The sequence below is a fragment of the Emydura macquarii genome, unplaced genomic scaffold, assembly GCF_026122565.2.
Source record: "Emydura macquarii macquarii isolate MOO-44397 ecotype Brisbane River unplaced genomic scaffold, CSIRO-AGI_Emac_v2 contig_1027, whole genome shotgun sequence".
NCBI lineage: Eukaryota > Metazoa > Chordata > Testudines > Chelidae > Emydura > Emydura macquarii.
In genome coordinates this window covers 18,878,533-18,898,608 of record NW_027131164.1, presented here as the reverse complement: position 1 = coordinate 18,898,608, position 20,076 = coordinate 18,878,533, and the positions used below count along the sequence as shown (strand labels likewise).

The window sequence follows — 20,076 nt, the reverse complement described above, 5'->3', positions numbered from 1 at the left end:
GCACTTCTCTCTTTGGACCGTGAATGGGTCTAGTGTCCAAAGCATTGCTCCTTAGTCATGGTACTAATTCTATGGTGTGTCATGAATGAGGCTGCTGTCCATAGTACTCTTGTCTCATTTCTTGTAGAAGCTGCATGTCTGACCTTTGATACACCTTGCCATGAGCACATCACAATTGCTATAAAATAAAAATTACAGTAACAATCTTTCTTCCTTCCGAGATTGTAGGAGAAATAGCTTGATTGGTTAATAGGAATCTTGCGGTTAAGGCAGTGAACTGAGGTTCAGGAGACTAGGTTCTGTCCCTACAACTACTACTGTCTACCTGTGCAATTTGTACAGGTCACTTTATATATCTGTACTTAAGTTCTGTTTCTGCAATATAGTAGTAATAATTCCAGAGGGCTAGCCGTGTTTTTCTGTATACAGCAAAAACAACGAGAGTCCTGTGGTACTTTAAAGACTAACAAATTTAATTTCTGCAGGCATAAGCTTTTGTTAGTCTTTAAAGTGCTACAGGACTCTCGTTTTTTACAGTTTCACTTAACAGGAGTGTTATGGGGACAAATCTATCAAGCGTTTCCAGGAGATATAGAAAATTTTAAAACAAAAAAACTCCATATTCAGTGCAGTAAATTGAATGTTGTGCAGCACGAGAGATGTGCAGCCTCACACTAAAACAATGAACTAAAGAGAAATACTGAACAGCTGCCTTCATCTCTAAGCACTATCCAAACTCTGCACTGAAGTAAAGGACATAAACATATTCTTAATTTTAAATGGCTTAAATGCTTTGTTGAATTGGGGGTGCAAATGCGGAAGGTAATAAGTAATTAAAGAGTGTCTTGTAATGCAGTCACAGGAAATGGCAGAACTAAATTTGTACAGGCAATCTTAATTTTGTCAGTTCCTGACTTTTGAGGGCTTTGTTTTGCAATCTTAATATTCTTTTAATTTCATATTTTGTATGAAAATATATTTAATGTATAAAATAATTCTAATTATAATATTGAGATCCTTATATGAATATGTATTAAATACGTCACTGATAATGAAATAATATAACAAATCATAGCACAATATATTAATCACTGACTATTCTTTTATCTCTGTTTTTCTGCAGATGAAAATGGCAAATAAATGCTGCTCTCTATCAGACCAGGTAAGATTTTGACTGTATGATCCATAAATATTTATTATTAATTAATGCTCTTTAAAAATTACTGGAAAAAAATTCTACCTCCCTGCAGTTTGCAAAAAGTTTGGAGCTACATGTAGACATATACTCAGATTTGCAAATTCTAAATACACATTTTTTTTAGGCAATAGAGGTTTTAGATTCTGAGATGTCATAATTAACATAAAAGAATCTCACTAATTCACACTAGTAGCTGAAAGCCTCTACTGCAGAATAACACATTTTGTAAATTAGAAAGTAAGAACAAACATAATAGTAAAAAAATAAGTATACTACATCCCAAAATGTACTGTGTTCATTTACTTTGAAAAGAATAATTTTGGTTTTCCTCCACAATTATAAATTCTAGCAAATGAATTGCATTCTGTTTTATAAAAATAAAGCCTGGGGCTTATCTTCACTTACCTCGGAGATTTGGCGGCAGTCAATCGGAGTTACGCAAACTACGCAAAAAACTTGCATGACTGCCGTCGACTTCTGTGCTTCTGTTCTGTGCGCCACCTTCACTGCACTGCACTACACCACTTGAGAAGGTGGTCTTAATACGTCGATTTCTGGATTAACTGAGCGGGCCTTCACTGACCTCTCGGTTGATCCAGATAAGTCGATCTGACGGCGGAGAATTTGCCACCGTCAGTGAAGACATAGCCTTAGTAATATGACCCATCATTGCAGCAGCCTATTATTAAATCCTTGCTGAGAAATGGGGAGAGACCTTTTTTTTTTTTTTTTTTTTATGAATTGTTTTGTGTGTTTGCAGATTAGTGACATGAGAATTAGCCTGGTTATACTTTTAGCATGGAAATGATATTCATAAATTGAACTACACTGCAATCAAAGGCTGATTCTAAAAATCATTCCAAAAACCTGTTACAGTCAAACATACTTTTATGTTCTTGTTTTTCCTTTGGGTCCAAAGATGACCATGATATCATTGATTGGTTTGGTTTCTGTGAACATGGGAGTGGCTGATCAGGCCAATTTGAACTTTGAAATGTCTGTGGCACTCTGAACAAGAGATGCATCTGTGAGCTACTTGATTAACAGCAGACATGCTGCTGTTATGAGATTTCAACTGCTGACACTTCTGATCTGCCTCAGTAGTTCTCCCTCTGCTCATAGACTGTAGCTCCAGTATGGATGGGGCTTTTCCAGGTAGAATGTTCCTAAGCAAGATCTTCCCAAAACTCTCAGTTAATGTTGAAATGCCTCAAGGATAACTTGAGAGAGTCCTTGAAACATTTCTTCTGGCCTCCCTGAGAACGATTTCCCTCCTTTAGCTTGCCATAAAAGATCTCCTTTGGCAGTTGCTCATCTGACATTCTGCTGACATGGCCTGCCCATCTCATCTGTGATTTTATTAACAAAATATGGATGCTTGGAATACCTGCCCATATGATAACCTCAGTATCTGGAACCTTGTTTTGCCATCTTATCCTCATCAGTTTCCTCAGATAGCACATGTGAAAGTGATTCAGCTTCATAACATGGCATCCATGTTTTGCATCCAGGTACACCATCCAGGTTTTGCATGCATATATCCAAGCTGGCAATACCATGGCTTTGTTGACCTTCCATTTTGTTTATTGTCTAATATCTCTGTGCTCCCACATATTTGCACATAGTCTGCCAAAGGCCACACTTGCTTTGGCAATTCTGGCATTTGTTCCATCATCGGTGTAAACTGCACCTGATAGTGTACTGCCAGGTAGGTGAACTTGTCCACTGCGTGGAGGACAAGTAGATGCACCAATAGTTGTTACAGGATTGTTTGTTACCTTTCCGTTTGTACAAGTGAATGATGGATGTATCCTTGTGTGCAAGCCTCCAGTCTTATAGACTTCTGCTGGTATAGCATCTGTTCCAGGTGCTCTACCATTTGACAGCAGGTCAATCACATTAATAGTTTCAGTCAGCGTTGGGGGATCAGCAAGAGATATTTTGATATCAATCTAGGACAGTCAATCAATTGCCTCCTCACTAACAGATGATTGTTGATTGAGGATATTGTAAAAATGTTTTGCCCACCTTTACAGTATCTTTTCTTCATCAGTGAGCAGTGTGGTGCCATCGGCACTCAATATTGGAGATGTTCCTGATGACGTTGGCCCATAGATTGTCATCAGAGCATCACAGAAGTTCTTCATATCATTCCTGTCTGCATAGGACTGAATCTCATCTGCCTTTTTGCTCAGCCATGAGTTTTGCATCTCTCCAAGGTTGCATTGGACAGTCCTCTTGATGTTGTGCAATTAAACAACTCATACATTAGTTCATCTTTTACTTTGTTTTGTTGTCTTGTTTGTAAAATCTTGCTGGCAGCATTATGGAAACTTTTAGGAGGTTTCCACATTTCCCCACCAGCAATTTTTGTATCTAGGAAACCACTTCATTTTTCTTATAAGAGGATCAATGTTATACAGAATTAAATTATTCAAGAACCATTAAAGAATTTTAAGTGCTAATACAGGGAAACAGGGCGGCCTAAATTATGTTAGGGGCAGTAGAGCAGCTCAGGATCAGGAAGGTGCAAGATAGAGTGACCAGATAGCAAGTGTGAAAAATTCGGACAGGGGACGGGGGTTAATTGGCGCCTATATAAGACAAAGCCCCAAATATTGGGACTGTCCCTATAAAATCTGGACATCTGGTCACCGTAGTGCAAGAGCACTTGAATCACCATGATGCCTTCTGCCAAAAGGGCTCCAAGATCTGTGCTGTGCCTCCTGTATCCCACTCTTTGTTTTAAGGGTGCTATATGTAATGTATATATTTCAACAGTAGCTGAAATGATTGGCCATTAGCAGATGGGGGATATATCTGAGTCAGACTGTGAACTCCATTTTATTTTGTGAATACTGTTTTGTGATGGTAACCTGCTGTGATGGGCTGAGTTTACTGGTAGCACCACCTAGTGGTTAGATACTTGAGTCACAATTTTCCCCTGTCTTTAGCATCTTCCACACCACTTGTGGCTCTGGTGTGATGGTGGTCTTCTTTCTAGTAGATAGTAACTTGGCGCTCCAGCTTGGTTTGCTGTTGAGTCTACCCCTTTCCAGGATAATAATCCAACAAAATACATAAGTGAACTCCATCAGAAAAGAAAAGAATCTTCAGTCCCATCCACCCTTCTCTGGGCTGTGTACCCTTGCTTCAGGACATATAACATCTCTATCACCCCCCTATCTCTGGGGGAAAGGGTTTGTGCCCCTTTCACAGAAAGCTGCTTGGTAGGGGAGCTCTGAATACTAGATGGGATTTTGTTTAAAGGCACCAAGATGATGATTCCTAAGGTAATACAGAAAAAATATGTTTAAAAGAATATCTGAAGCTCATTTAGGGATTGAAAAATCTAAAAGAAGGGCTTCAGATGAACAGCAACGTTGAGGATGCTATTAAGACTTATTTCACATGCCAAAAATAGAGGCCAAATCAAACAAAAGCTTATATTGGTGGCACAGGAAACGTTTGCCCACTGGAATAAAGTAGGTATAAATTATGTTCACTGGAAAAAAAAAATGTCCTCGTACTAGACTGTGATTCTCAGTTCCCTGTGATTCTCACTTGCTAGAGGATAGTACATGTCAAGTCTGTTTTTGCTGGACATGGTATACCTAACTTAGTAATGTATGACAATGGGCCACAGTTTAGTAGGCTTGAGTTTAAGCATCTCACAGTGAAGTACAAGTTTAGACATGTAGCCACTAGTCCCTGTTATCCCACATCCAATGACATGGTGGAAAACAGTATCAAAATAATAAAGCACCTTCTGAAAAATACTGCAGAGTCAGACTGTGATCCATATTTAGTATTGTTAAATTACAGAATAGCATACCAGTGAAGCATGGGTTGTTACCTGCTGACATTTTGTTCAGTTCTGAAAACAAGCAAGCCTGTACTATTAGAAACTCATTTCAGAGTCATTTGAGAGCTGCACATGTATAAAGAGACAGCTAAAGCGAAACAAAAATATTAATGTGATTTGGAGTCCAGGGAGCTGCCACCACTTCATGTAAATGACTGTGCATATTGATGATGGGAAACAATGGTCTCAAACAGCAGTGGTGTCACAAGAGATTGCCACATGGTTGTTTGCGGTTGTCACCTCACTGGACACGTACAAAGTAGAAATGGGTACTACCCTCAAATCCCAGTCTGCTGTTTTACCCAGGAGGGTCTCAGACAGACAACAAGCACAGGAGGTAAAGACAATGAAGACTTCAGACATAGAATGAGAGGAACAAATGGACTCACCTCCCCCTGACAGCAGCAGTGCTGATGTTTATGGGGTGCTCTGTAGATCCAAGTGACAGCACAGAGCACTTCAAAGACTAATTTAACATTGTTAGTAAGTTTAGTTACAGGTTGCATATAAGCATTTGTAATTGTGTATTTTATTAATGTTGATTTTTAAAATGATGATAAGTTTTGGTGGGAAGGGATGATGTCCCTTTAAGGACTGAGCCTCCCAGACAGAGAATCTTAGAGGGACACTGCAGAATTTCATGTCATTGTTATGCTGCACAATTAGTTGGAATCTATCACAGAATAAAGTACATCTTTTTGGAGCATTGAGTGATCATTGAACAGCACAGTAGCTAATAATAAGAGCCATCAAGGAGCATTGACTCTGACTATCTCTCAACTAAGGTTGCCATCTGGCCAGTTTTTAACTGGTCCAGCTGGTTTTTGTGGTGCCTTGCTGGTTGCTGGTGAAAATATGCTGGGGTTTTTTTTCCCTGGCACTATTATCTCTGTAAGCTGAGTGCATGCCTGGCGGGGATCTTGTAACTACTGGCATGCGCATGTCCAGATGGCTGGGAGCGGAGCATAACCAACACCACATCCAGGTCCTGCTCTGCACACTTGGCCCTCTACCTGCCAAAACTGTGGCAGTTCCTGTTGGTGGCAAGGACTGAGAAGCAGGACAGATCTGAGGCTTGCCAGCAGGGAAGGAGCAGAGATGGGGAGGCAGGGACTCCCAAGAGGGGAAATTAGGGATATTCCCTCAAGGACTGAGGCTCCTGTGAGGGTGTGGGTGTAGGGGCTGATTCAAAGATAAGATACAAAGAGGCTTTGAAGTGCCCTCAGCCTTCTTCTTCCCCCACATGCACACTACTTGCATGAGGCTGCTGATGGTGAAGGGCACCAGAGAGGGGAAGAGAAGGGTCAGGCTGATGGAGAAGAGCAGATGGTTTTTCTGTGTATAAGGCCTGGTCTATACTTACCAGGAAATTCGGTGGCAGTTGGTGGGAGTTACACAAGATACATAGAGTAGCTTGCGTAATTTAGGTCGACTTCCTAAATTCTCTTCTGCACGCCATCTCCACTACACTGCACTGGCAGGAAATGCCTACCTGTCAACGCAGCGCTACACTTTTTTTGGAGGTGGTTTTATTGAATTGACTTCTGAATCAATTGAGCGGGTCTTCACTTCCACTCAATCGATCCAGATAAATTGATCTGATGGTGGCGAATTTGCCGTGGGTACAGCCCTGCGTGAATACAAATACGTGGATCAGCTGGAATAAACTTTTACCCGACCCGCAATCCGCCCTCCCTCTTTTAGCTTTAACTGCATCCTCATCCACACATCAGCTATTTTGGAGCCAGCAGCTCTCCTTCAGTTGTTGAGCCCCTGCCACTCCAAACAGCTGCTGAGCCCACCCGCTTAACAGCTGACTCAGCTGTTGAGTCCTGCTGGCTGCCTAACAGCTGAGCAGTCCCACCCTCCTGCCTAACAGCTGATTAGCTGTTGAGCTCTACCAGCAGCCTAAGAGCTGATCAGCTGTTCACTGCACCCCTGGCTGGCAGCTGCTTTAGCTCTCCCCCAGGAGTCACAGACGACCCAACCTCCATGATCATGCAACTCACAATCTGCAAGAAATGGTCCATGGATATCCATGGATATAAAGTGGATATCTGCAGATTTGCAGGGCTCTAGCAGTTGGGGCAAAAAACGTAATTAGTTCAAGACTGAGTTTGAAAAGTTTATGGAGGGAATGGTATGATGAAACTGCCTGCAATGGCATGTGGATGATCTGCAACTGCTAAGGACAAATATCTCCAATGACTGGTGATGGGACACCAGATGGGGAGGCTCTGAGTTACTACAGATTATTCTTTCCCAGGTGTCTGGAAGTTGGGTCTTGACGAAATGCTCAGGGTCAAACTTTTTCCCTGGTGTCGGGAAGGAATTTTCCCCCAGGTCAGACTGGCAGAGACCCTGTTAGTTTTTTTGTTTTGTTTTTTACCTGCTTCTGTAGCATGGAGCATGGGTCACTTGCAGCTTTAAACTAGTGTAAATGGTGGATTCTCTGTAACTTGAAAGGTTTTTTTTTTTTTTTTTTGAGGACTTCACTAACTTAGCCAGAGCTTATGGGTCTATTACAGGAGTGGGTTGGTGAGGTTCTGTGGCCTGCAACATGTAGGAGGACAGACAAGATGATCATGATCGTTTCTTCTGGTCTCAAAGTCTATGGAACTGAGTGATTATGTAAAATAAACTAAATCAAAATCTGTTCGTCTTTTTCTTTTTGGAGGCAAATTATCAGTCCCTTGTTTTCATTAACAACTGTTCTTTGATGAAAAGGAAGAGTTAATTTTACTCTCTGTTCTGATGTGTGAAGGGTAGTCACTTGTCCTGTTTTTAACAGACAGTCAAGATGCAAAGTGGAGGGGAGAGAGGATAGAAAAGGTGGAGGAATATGATGTCTGTTCTATGTTTTTGGAACTCTGAACAGCTGTTCAGTTACAAATGGATACTTTGGCTGACATGTTGACCATGACACCTGTTGCTCGGCCCTGGTTCACATTCCACTCAGGGACATCATTTGGTTAGGTCTTTTCTCATTATATAGAGCAGGTATGTCGCCCTCTCATCTTACTGTGATGATGCAGTTCAGTTAATTTCAAATTTCAGTTAATCTGATGAAAAGCCAAGCTGAGAAAATGAGAGCTAAGACAAGAGGAAAGAAGAGAAGCATGACAGGTGTAGCAGTTATATATATTATTTTTCAAAATTATTTGGTTGGATTTTAGATTTATGAGTGATTGGTTTATAGCACCAACAAAAGCTAGGCATGGTGGGGGAGGAGGTTTGGCCCTTGGACATAGTTTAAGTTGGTATATGTTTCAGCTGCCTCAAAACTAGGGGATTCTCATCTGCAGCCATTCCACACATGAAACTCCCTTTAACTTATATCAGAATTTCCCATACTAATTGTTTCCATTGGTTAAAATAATATCCTGTCTGAAATATTAATATGGGTATAGTGCACATTTAAATTACACTACACTCAACCAAAAAAGCGCTTTTTGAACCTTCTCTTCTCTTCATCCTGGATATCCTTGTTTAGAATTATTCATTTTTCTTTTAGGATCTGATCCAAGACCTATTGAAGTTAATAGTACAACTCTCCTTGAAGTTAGAGGACTTTGCATCAGGCTTTTAGCATCTGTCATTTGGCAAAAGAATCACAGAGAGAGTCACTTTCTTCTGACACTGACTGAGGAACTTTATTAGTATTATTGCTAAGACTTCTCTCTGTAGCTGTCACTGTAGAGCAAGTGCCTAGAAGCTTCCCAAGCCCTTTCCTGCTAGGCTTCCTGCTAAAGATTTAAAGAAATAGTGCATACATTCTCATAACATCCATCTCTTTTTCTCATTTTCTTACAATAAACACAAATGAATATATGAATATTTATGAATATATAAAATGCTGCCAAAATCGGCTTCTGCTAGTTGTTAAATTAGAAAAGTTAAGTTTATTTCAAAATACAGTCCTTGGACTTATGCCTAGGAATGTGAAATATTGATATACAACATGTCTAAAGCCAGTTGGGTATAGTACAGCCACTTAGGTTGCAAAAAAAGACCTGCAGCAGCGAATCTAGAGCCTGGCTTGGGCTCATATTACTGAGCTAAAAATAGCCATGTAGATGTTTGGGTTTGGGTTAGAGCCCAAGCTCTGGGACATCATAGGGTTTCAGAGCCCAGGCTCCAGTCCAAGCTCAAATGTGTACACCGCTATTTTTAGCCTCATAGTATAAGCCCCGCAAGTCTGACCTGGGCTCTGAGACTCACTGTTGTGGGTCTTTTTTTGCCTTGTAGACGTATTTATTGGCTGTTCTACAGCCAGTTGGGCTTCTGACATGTTCTATATCAATATTTCACAATCTTAGGGCATAAATTCCTATGGGTTAGATTTAAAATCAGGCTTGATAATTGCCCTTACTTTGTTTATATGTTGGACAGTTTCACAATTCTTCATGAAATTCTCTTGATCATCTTTGCTGATATTTTGGGAACTCCAGTTTCTTATGAAAATAAAAATAAATTGTAATGACAAATTCATAACACTTCAAAGCACTTGACAAATATTAACTACTACTCAGTTAGGTAATGTTTAAACCTCACAATACCCCAGTGCAGCAGATAACTATTATTATCCTCATTTTATAGATGAAGACCTGCAGAGCGAAAAGGTTAAGTGACTTGCAAAAATCCACACAACAAATTGGCATATATTTGACTCAAGAAATCTTAGATTGCAGTTCTGTGCTTATTTCACTAGATCTCACTTTCTTCACTCAGATAAATGAGACTCCTGAGTTTCGGAAAATATTTACAAACTTCTGAACATGTGAATTAATGTTCCAGAAATCTCTCCTCATATGAGAGAGATATTGAGGTTAATGAGTCAGCTGATATTGGCTTACATTTTTTGAAGTAGCGAAGCACCATAGCGATAAGTCCTCCCCCCCAAAATTCCCTGTGGAGGAAAACCCACATTGAAGGCTGGAAACTGGGAGTTCTAAATTTTTCTCTGTACTCTTCTATCAAGGGGATGGGATTCAGCCTTCAAATGCCTTGGGTCATGGGAGAGCTGTTGAATGAGAGAACCACCTACACAAAGACCTGTGCCTCCACATTGCCTTTGGCACATACTGTTCCTCCACTCAGTTCCATGGCACTGGACTCTTCTCCTTCATGTCTTCCCCATTGGGAGCTTCCTCAGCCAAAACTGGGTTCACACAAAAGTTAATACTTTTGCATAGCATGCATGTGTGGTCCTCTATAGGATCTAGACAAAGCAGGGAAGTATGCCCTAGGAGTATTACTTTCTCTTTCTGTGCTTCTCTTGGTCAAGTTGGGGACTGAGAAAATTTTCATTTTCTCCACTGTGGAGGAGGAGGTAATCTGAGCCTTTGGTTAGTCAGGAGGAGAACAGCTTTTTATGTTTACTTTATGGTGCTTTTAGTACTGGTAAAATAGATAGACAGATCTAAGAGAGAGAACATAATCAAGTGCCAATTTTGTCATGCCTACTTAGATTGAATAGTACCTTACTTCACAAATTGCATTATTAATTTAAAATAAGTTAGTTGCCACTTAACTTGAATAAGGGTAGCAGAATCTCACTTCAAGGAATGTGGAAGACACAGGAGGAACTGAAGATCAGAAATCACACACCCTTAAATAGATTATGACCACAGACTATTGAGATACTAACCACAGACTGTGGAACAGAGGAAGCATAAATGATCAGCATAAACAGAGCAGAAATAAATCTAGGTTGCATAAAATAATAACAAAGAACATTTAGACTCAAGCTGGAAAATTAATTCTGAGTTCTAGTAGAAAGTACACCAAAGCATGACTTGCATGAGAATTAAGAAACAAACACACAGTGGTTGGAATTTGAGGTATTAGCAAGGGAAGATGTTATGGGGAAATACAGAGGAGAAAAATAAAACTACAAAGGGAAGAGATAAAAGGTTGCTACAGTCTTTGTGAAAACAAAAGCAATTTATGATTTATTTCACAAACGTTTTCTATAGACTGAACTGAACAGAAAGGACAGGAGAAACATACTTAAAGCTTCTGAGAATCTGACTTTTGTTTTGCTGGTATCTAACCTACGTGATCTCCAGAATTTGATCGAAGAGCTTAACCATGAAAGCAATAATGCATCCCATTATTGGATGCATAAGGAAATTTTCACTAAACAGTAACAGAAGAAAATAACCCTTCAAAGGAAAAGTTTAACTGCATTAAAAGACAGCAATATTTCTGTGAGGCTTGTGTGTTGTACTTACTGACCGTGATTTGGAACCACACTCCTCCTCTAGCATAAAGCATCCCTAAAATAATCTGATTCATTCTCCATAAGCTCTCCCATGCATAGGGTGACTTTTGTGTTGTATAGAAGTCACTATAGCTCATCCTATGCTATCATCTCTCACATTTATTAATGTACAGAGTGTGACTGGGACTCCCTTGCATCCTGGTAATGACCAATGGTCATGAGGCTAGTGGCAGCAAGTAGAAATTGTTTCTCAAATGTGCCATGAAGCCAGCATGGAGCAGAGTGACACCAGGATAAGCAAAGGACTCTTGTGCAACCCTTCCTCCACTGTATTTGACTGCTCCATTGTTGATACTGCGGATTTTGCCCTGAATATGCTATTATTGAGATATGTTCTTAATATTACAGAAACATAACGTTGTGGAGCATGAAAGAGTTATGTGCATTATATTTTTTGTAAATATCATGTGCACCTTAGTGTTACCTGTGTGATACTATTCTGCCTGAATGCATAGACTTAAATCAAAGGAGGCTGTAAGAGGGTAACCAACAGGAAACTAAACAATGACGAAGAGAAGATGTCATAGGAAATACCATGAGCTGTTGGGGAAACAATGGGGAAATCATTAAGTGGGAAATAATCCCTGGCCTGTCACCCACTAGGTTGGCATAGTTTACTCTTCCCAAGATGAATTTAGGATCAAAAGCTATATTAAAACCTTGAAGATTCTAACCTAAGCAGGAAGGGGGTGGAGGGGAGGAGAAGAAAGGGTTGTCAGCAGACTGAGACTGACACACAGACTGAATAGACACAGACAAGAAGCTGCAGCAAGCAGGCTGCTTCTCCTAGCCTAGAGATGAAGGTAACTGACCTAAATGGAACTTACCAGAGCTTCCAAGGAAAGATGAAGGTTGAGGTGAGGGGAAATGTGTGAATAGGCCTATTTTGTTTTATACCTGTGCTCTGCATGCTCTGTACCTCTGGGTGAAAGAATAAATAATGCTTTGTTTTGAAGAAGCTATTTTATGAATCACTTTAACAAGTTCATTGGTCTGATTTATGGAGAAAAGGGACTTATGGAGGCCAGACTCAGTTGGACCTGTTAATTTAGCACAGCTGGGAGTGAGGGCTTCAGCTAAGGGCGGGGAAGGGTGGCTCTTATTTTAAGAGTGGTAGGACTGCCTGAAGGCCGCAAAACCAGTAACCAGAAGGGGTGCATTCAAGAACACCTAAAAGGAGTCTAAAATACAGGCCCCCTGGTATTCAAGACAAACGTAGTGATGAATGGGTAGTTAACCAATATTATATTGGATTATAAAAATTAAAAGCAGCATTTTAAAATGTTATTGAGTATTTATGCACTTAACCAAGCAAATTTTCCACAGTATAATGAATCTACAGTATTTTGTAGTTGCAAAAGCTGCTCTTGACCTTTAACATACCGAAGGATAAGAAATTCAGTGCACAGTGTAATTAATAGAACAATTGACAAATGTAACTGTATTAAAAATGCTAGTCATCACAGTGATGTGCTTTGGTGAACTTGTCAAAAAGATTTATAAAATAGACTATCACCTTGATAAGTATTAATTGATCATTAACAAAGGTCCATCGAGTCAGCTATCCATCATCCTTACTTAAACAGTGGACGATACCTGATGCTCTGTGTAAAGTAGTTCCTCCCCACACATCACCGAGAAAATTGTACATGTAAATCAGTGGAAAATCATGCCTCCTGCTGCCCTATGATAAACAGATTCTGTGCTGCAGTCTAATGATAACCTTAACGTTCTTTTGGGGCCTGATTGTGCCTGCCACATATGTGGGTTGAAAGTTCCTCCATATCTTCTGTGGAGCCCAAGCAACGACCAGACACACCTATATTGCCTGTGTGTTTGGGATTACAGCATTGTTTCATCCTTGCACCCCCTTTCGCTAATGACCCATTCATTGTTGCATTCATCACAGCTACAGGTTGAGCTGTGCTTTAGACTCTTCTTAATCCCTCTTCTTCGTCCCTTGCGAATGCACACCTCTGACCAGTCTGTCAATTCTCACCAGCCGTCATATGGTCCGACCACGCTTACTCGGGGTCTCTGGGCTGAAGGGATATGGCGGGGCCAGTCAACATCTGCGCCAGCCTGCAACTGGGACTAGCACACTGGAAGGAGGTAGCTGTACCCCCTGAAGCAGTGAGTGCACTCTCTCTGCTCTCCAGGTATTTAAAAGGAGTTGTATTTTCCCAGAGTAATTTTTCCCCTATCTCCCAGAAGAGCAGGGCAGATCTGAACCAGCCCCAACATGGGGCTTCGCTTTAAATTATATTGAGCCCTTAGTTTCCATAGATACATATGTGGTTAGTCATTGGCTACTACAATTCAGTCACAGTGTTTGGCTAAGTTATTGTGACTGTGTTCAGTGGTTCATTATATGCTGTGTGAAGCAACATTTCTCTTTGAGATCAAATGTTCCCTTATTTCACCCTATGAATGGTAAAAAGAAAGGCCTGATAAATTCCTTCATAATTTTGAACTTCTCAACTAAAGTCATGTCTTTTCAAGCTAAATGTTCTTTAGTCTTTGCAATATCTTGCCATACTTCCAACCATCTTCTCTAGACTTCTTCAATCTCTCTTAAAATTTTTAAAATAAAGTGCTAAATGTTAACAGTGCAGGGCTACCATTGTCTAGTATCTAGAAGCATGTTCTGTATTTGGCTTTCCACCCAGGCTCTGCCTTCAGCTTCTCTTCCAGAGATACAACCGCTGGGGGAAATGAGTAGGACATGTTCCCCCATCCCCTCACAATTTATCCCTCCACCTCCTTAGTAATGCCCTTTTCCATTTGGCCTACCCTATGAGTGGGCATTAAACAAAAGGTTTATACACACATGCCACTGCTTCTCTGTGCAATGCTTTCCCAGACCAAACCATTCCCTCCCACCACACACATACTCCTTGTTGGTGTAGTCCCTTGGTCCCTGCAGCAACTGCAGGGGGAGGAGGAAACAGCTCTTGCAGTGCCGCTTTATGCTGATACACAGCAGACTCCTCTCCATCACACTGAGGAGGCACTGGGACTTACAGAAAGTTTGAGTGGCAAGAAGAAAAAGCCAAGTGTGGGAGAATCTGCAGGAGGGAGAGATTGAGAGTGTGTATTTATGGGGCAGGGAAAGAGAGGCCGAGTTTGCAGAAAGGGAACAGAAGAAGAGAGGAAAAAAGAGTACCTGGGTAAAAGAGTGAGAGAGTGCAGTGAGAAAGAGAGGAAAGGAGTGAATGATAATTTGTGTGTGGGTGAGTGAAAGGGAGTGGTAGGGAGAGAATGAACAACAGTGTTGGAAAAGAGAAGTCAGTAAGAGAATATGAAAACGAGATCATAGGAATATGAGTGGTGGGGCAGAGGGAGAGAGAGAGAATTAGGGGGAGGCTGCATGTATCATGGAGGAGTGGTTACGTGTGAGGATGTGTATGTGCAGTGTTGCATTAAAATGCATAGACTCTTTAGGCACGTGCCTAGTGCCCATCTCACTGAGTTATGTGATGTCACAATCTAAGCTTTCATTTTTTTTTAAATAAATGTTTCTTTTACTCATGATTGTAAAGGGAAATAAAAAGGACTGGGATAAAATGAGCTTTCAGAGTGAGGACAGTCATTTGCCTGGGGCCAGACCTTGCTGGCAGCTCTGCCTCTTTCCTGATTTTGTAATTTTCACCTTCTTGATTACCTCCCTCAACTTTTTTTTAATTTATTTTTTTTTTAACTTTCTGGTTGCACTTATCTTTTGCACCTATTTGGCTTCTGTATCTCATTAAAGTCTCCTTCTTGCCTGCTCCCTTTGTCAACTTAGCCTTGCTCTCTGATGACTTTTATGTTTCAAATATCATGACAAATATTGTGCACCAGGTCCTCATCTTTCCTTCCTTATTTCTGTTTCCTCAAATTTATATACATCTCTGTCTTTTTAAAATAAATTTTAGTTTGTTTTATGGATATTAAGGATTGTTTAAAATATTTCTTCTTTATCCGGGTGTGTGATAGTTTTCCTCATAGTTTGAATATCTGCATTTTTAAGGTTCATAGAATTGAGTTACAAGAGTAACTCATAGTGAAGCTCTGAAAACCAGCCATTTATGGTATTAATAAATTGCTCGTTCAATTGATGTGTCGATAGGCAATTAGACCAGTGTATCTTGAGGTAGTTAAAATAACCCATTATATAATTATTATTCCAGAAGATTTTAAAATGTTGATCTTTTATAATATGTCAAGTGTTTTAGAAATCTATCTAGCTTTGATTGCCATTTACTTATTTTCTTGAGATGTGCAATATTACAGAGATGCAAAAGCTGCTACTAATTTGTCCCATAATATCTGTCTTTAAAAAAAAACAAAACCTGCTGTCGCTAACTGAACATTTTTATTTGAATAAAACAACCAAACAAAGGATCCAAGATATAATTTTCTTTGTCTTCTTAATTTGTATCATAGCAAGATGCCTAATGTCTTGCCATTAATTAGTTACTTTGGGCCAGATCTTGCCACTAGTAAGTCACTCCTTCTACTTCGGGTTACAAGAGTGGACAGCCCTGTCAGCTCTGGCATTGCATGGGTCGAGAATCTACTAGATCTTCCCCCTTTTTTTCCCTCCAAGTTATTGTTTGCCTTCATCTATTTGTTACCGTTTTTTATAACATTGTTATCTAAAATCTCCAAGATGTAAAAAGATCTTTATTAAATATTACCCATTAACTTTCCATCCATTGCAGCATCTAGAAGCTTTGGTGCCACAGAAAACAAGAAGTGAGAATAAGAACTTTCATTCATTTGATGTGATTGTATTCCATTTGTTAGCAACTTGCCTTGTCTCCCTGTAAGAGTGTCATAACCGGTTTTGTTCTTTTCAAAACCTTTATAGACTAAATCAGAACACTTAAAAAACCCTTAATGATACATTGATGATCTATTGGTAACCTTCCCTGCGTTGTGCATGCAATTGCAGTTGTGAACAGATCAGATTCGATGTAAGTGCAAATAGTACTCATTAAGACTCTTGAGAGGTTGGACGTTTTTATAACACTTCATATTCCATTTGGTTTTGCAATTTTTAATTACAAAAAAGTCACCTGTCTTCACCTTTGGAGTGTCAAGCCATTTTATAACTGCAATATTAATTGGGCAATTCTTATCTATGAAATATTCTGTATGTGATATTTTAATTGGTCCTTAAAATAAAGTGGCAGTTACTTAATGACACTAGTTAGTCAACAAGTTTTATTTCCAGCCTAACAGTAATTATTTTATTTGTAAGCCCCAAACAGGTCAATTTTTGATTATAGATATAGACTTCTGGTGATATGGATTATTACTTTTTGCCCATTTAGTTGATTCTATAACTGTCAACATCTGGACTTGTCGGAGTGGAATGAACTGTGGGGGGAAAAAAACCCAAAGTGTCTGATATAATTTTTCTAAATTCCAAAAATTCTAAAAATATGTAGAAGAGTGCATAAATAGGTAGAAGAGTGCATAATTTTTGTAATTCTTTTTCAATAAGATAAGTTAATAAAACACTAATTCTAAAAAAAATTTCTCCCTCTTTTCCCTCCTTTCATTTTCCTCTTTTTAATAATCTTTTTTAATTTTTTTAAATCAGTTTATTTTAGTCCAAGTCCATCCTCCTCTTCTCTAATCTTTATTTATTTTTTCCTCCTGTGGAAAGCCACACTTTCTTTCTTTCTTTCTTTCTACCGACTGTAGTTTTTCCTATTTGTTGTTTGTCTATAGCTCTTTTAATATTATTTCTTTTCCATTTTATTTGTTTTCTTTCTCAATGTACTTTTTCTTTTTCTTCCTTTGCCTCCCTCATTCTCTGCCTCTCGTTTTCATTTGCATTCCCTTTTTTGTTTCTAGCATATTCTCTCGCCAGCCCCTACCCATCTTCCTTGTCTCTCCTTTTCCCCATCCAGCTCAAGTAACAGTCATGCTGACAAGCTCAGCATTGCCAACTCTCACCATTTTTTCATGAGTGAGGGGATTTCAGACAGTGCTGGAGCTTGTGTCATGATCATGCAAGAACCTATAGCTCCCTCATACAGTTCTGCCTTACCAGAAGCCAAGAGTCACTTTCCTCTGTTCCTGGTTCTCATAGGAAAGGAGTGAGTTAAAGAGCCCAGCTGCCCCACCTGGCTCTGTTTCCTCCTCCTCTTCCTTTTCTGTGAGAAATACTCACAGGATGATGACTCTGTTCCTCCCCCTCCTAGCTACAGGATCCGCCCTGGGAAGGGATAGAGGGGGATGCCCTCCCACCCTACCTGGGAAGGGGGTGAGGGGACCCTGCTGCAGCCATTTTATCTCCGGCCTGGAAGAGGAGGATGAAGAACCCAGCCAGAGTGGGGCCTGAGAGGGACTGAACTGATGATGGGGGTTAATGTTGCTGAACTGAGGAGGGCGGAGGGCTGATGGGAGGGCTGGGGTTCAGGATTAATGGCAGGGGAGAGGATATGTGAGGGAGAGAACTCCTTCAGTGGGGAACAAAATTGCCTTACTTAATACATTTAGAAGAGGGGGTAACAGTAATTGTCCCTTACACACAGCCTTAAAAAAAAAAATTCATGATTTTGGAGAGTCTGTCTCATGATTTTTGATCTCTTGAGTTTGGCAATATTGCAAACTCTCTCTTGACACAGGGTGAAATACTGGTCCCACTGAAGCCTGTGGAAAAATTCCCATCCATCAAGGCCACTGTCAGTCAGCCAGGAGCTCCCCCAATTTTGACCACCCCAACATCCTGCACTTACGTCAGCTTGAATCTTGCCCTTCCAATAGCTGTATGCAGTTATTATACAACAAAAAATTTCAGCATTCTGCTATACTGTAGCCTCTTCAGTGGGCCCACACACATATTAAAATGAATTGATTTAGGAAGGAAATGAATGAATATATTTTATAAATGCCAAGAAATTCTCAATTCTGTTGACTGGTACCTAACAAAGTCACTGTAGTTAAGTGGCCAATGGCATTTTGATCACAGCCCACAATTCAAAAACTCTAAAGTTGTTTGAAGCATTCTAATTTATATAGGGCTGTAACTCACCTCCAGGTTTACTGGATGAATTTTTGTATTCTTTTGTAAGAAATGGCATAAGTCAGCAAAACAATATTTTCACTTCTACTGTGGAGCACAAAAAATTATTTTTTTGTTCCAGGAACTGTTGACAAAGTGAAGATAAATAATTGCTGTTTTGTTTTTGTTTTTAATGAAAGTTGAAAGACACTTCATCATTTTCTGGCATGTCTAGGGAACTATCGTAGAGTACCGGCAGCTAAAACTTTTTTTTTTCATTTTCAGCTACACTTTAACGATACTATCACTACTTACTTTTGTAGTATTTGTGACCCGTCCGTGCCTAGGGTAGCCACCTAAAAATGCCAAGGTCAGGACAGGCTGCAAAAGGAGAGCAGATTCTCTCAACATTGGTGAGTGACACTGAAGTCAGACATCCCAACCAGCCACAAACAATGCTTCTGATTCCCCACACAGGTTATCAAGAAGCTAAAACAAAAATATACACAGCCCCCTTTACTGCATTTCACTCTCTGGCTCCCAATCGGAAACTAGGTTTAGTAAAGAGATCAGTTATTTAGAACTCTATACTCTTTACCAAAAAGGTTTCTGCAGACCCCAAAGGGTCAGCCACAATACCAGAGCAATATAAGTTTGGATTTTACCCAAAATACCACGCTACCAGCCAATCCTTTAGTAACTAAAACTAAAAGTTTATTATAAAAGGAAAGAAACAAACTATAAGAGAAATGTTAAATGATTAAAGCAATCAGACACATACAATTGATTTGAAAGTCCATGTATATCAGGTTTCTAGTAGAATTGTGGAGTTTGCAGGCTTGTAGAGTCCCTCTGGTGTACATCCAGTACCTGGATGGGTCTCAGTCCATTGTTTCACAGCTTAAGTTCAGTTCAGTTGTAGATGAGTTGATCCAGAGGTAGGTGAAGACTGACTGAAGATTGAAGACTAAATGGATGTGATGCATCTGCCTTTTATGTCCTTTGGCCTTTGCCATGCTGCTTATGGAAATTTACAGGAATAAGATGGAGTCCAGGGTCACATGAGTGACTGGTGATTCATCAGGTACATCCCTGGCATCTCCTCCTGACCCATTGTACCTGTGAGTTTCCTTAATGGGCCATTAAGCAGACGCTTATGCTGCAGCCATCCTGTCTGGTGTGTCACCCAGAAACACAATACAAATTGAAATATAGATACAAACATATCCATAACTTCCATTACACATATAACACATGAACATAAACATTATCATCTTACTTAGCACATTACAGCCTTTCTAACGGTACCTGAGAAAGCATATCTCATATTAATTGTTATGATTATGACATATTGATGTTAAATAATATAATAAATGCCCACCCCAATCCAGCCAGCATGACAGTATTAACTTATCTGACTTTCTGCTTGATAGTTTTTCTTTTGTTTCTTGGAGCTGTAGCTCTGCAATATTTGGTTTATAAATAACTGTTATACAGATAAAACTTAGATGTCATAACTAATCATTCTTTATCATTTTGAGTTGTTAATTTTGTGGGCCATTTCAGTCAAACAAACAGGGCACTATGGAATATTTCTGCAATCCAGTGTATTTAAAATGCAATGTGAGTATTCCTGTGTGTTTGATTTTCTAGACTTTGATGGAGAAGAGTCATTAGTACACTTTGTTATAATCCATCTATTTGCTTCTATTATAAATTAATGG

General features: G+C 39.7%; 1 protein-coding gene across 1 annotated transcript in view; it reads left to right on the top strand.

Moving 5' to 3' along the window:
• Positions 1-20,076, top strand: part of SNTG2 (syntrophin gamma 2) — a 429,181-nt gene that overhangs the window by 323,869 nt on the left and 85,236 nt on the right. The window contains exon 11 of the mRNA XM_067544886.1: positions 1,124-1,162. Within this exon, the coding sequence (XP_067400987.1) occupies positions 1,124-1,162 (39 nt within the window). The remainder of the gene's footprint in view (positions 1-1,123; positions 1,163-20,076) is intronic.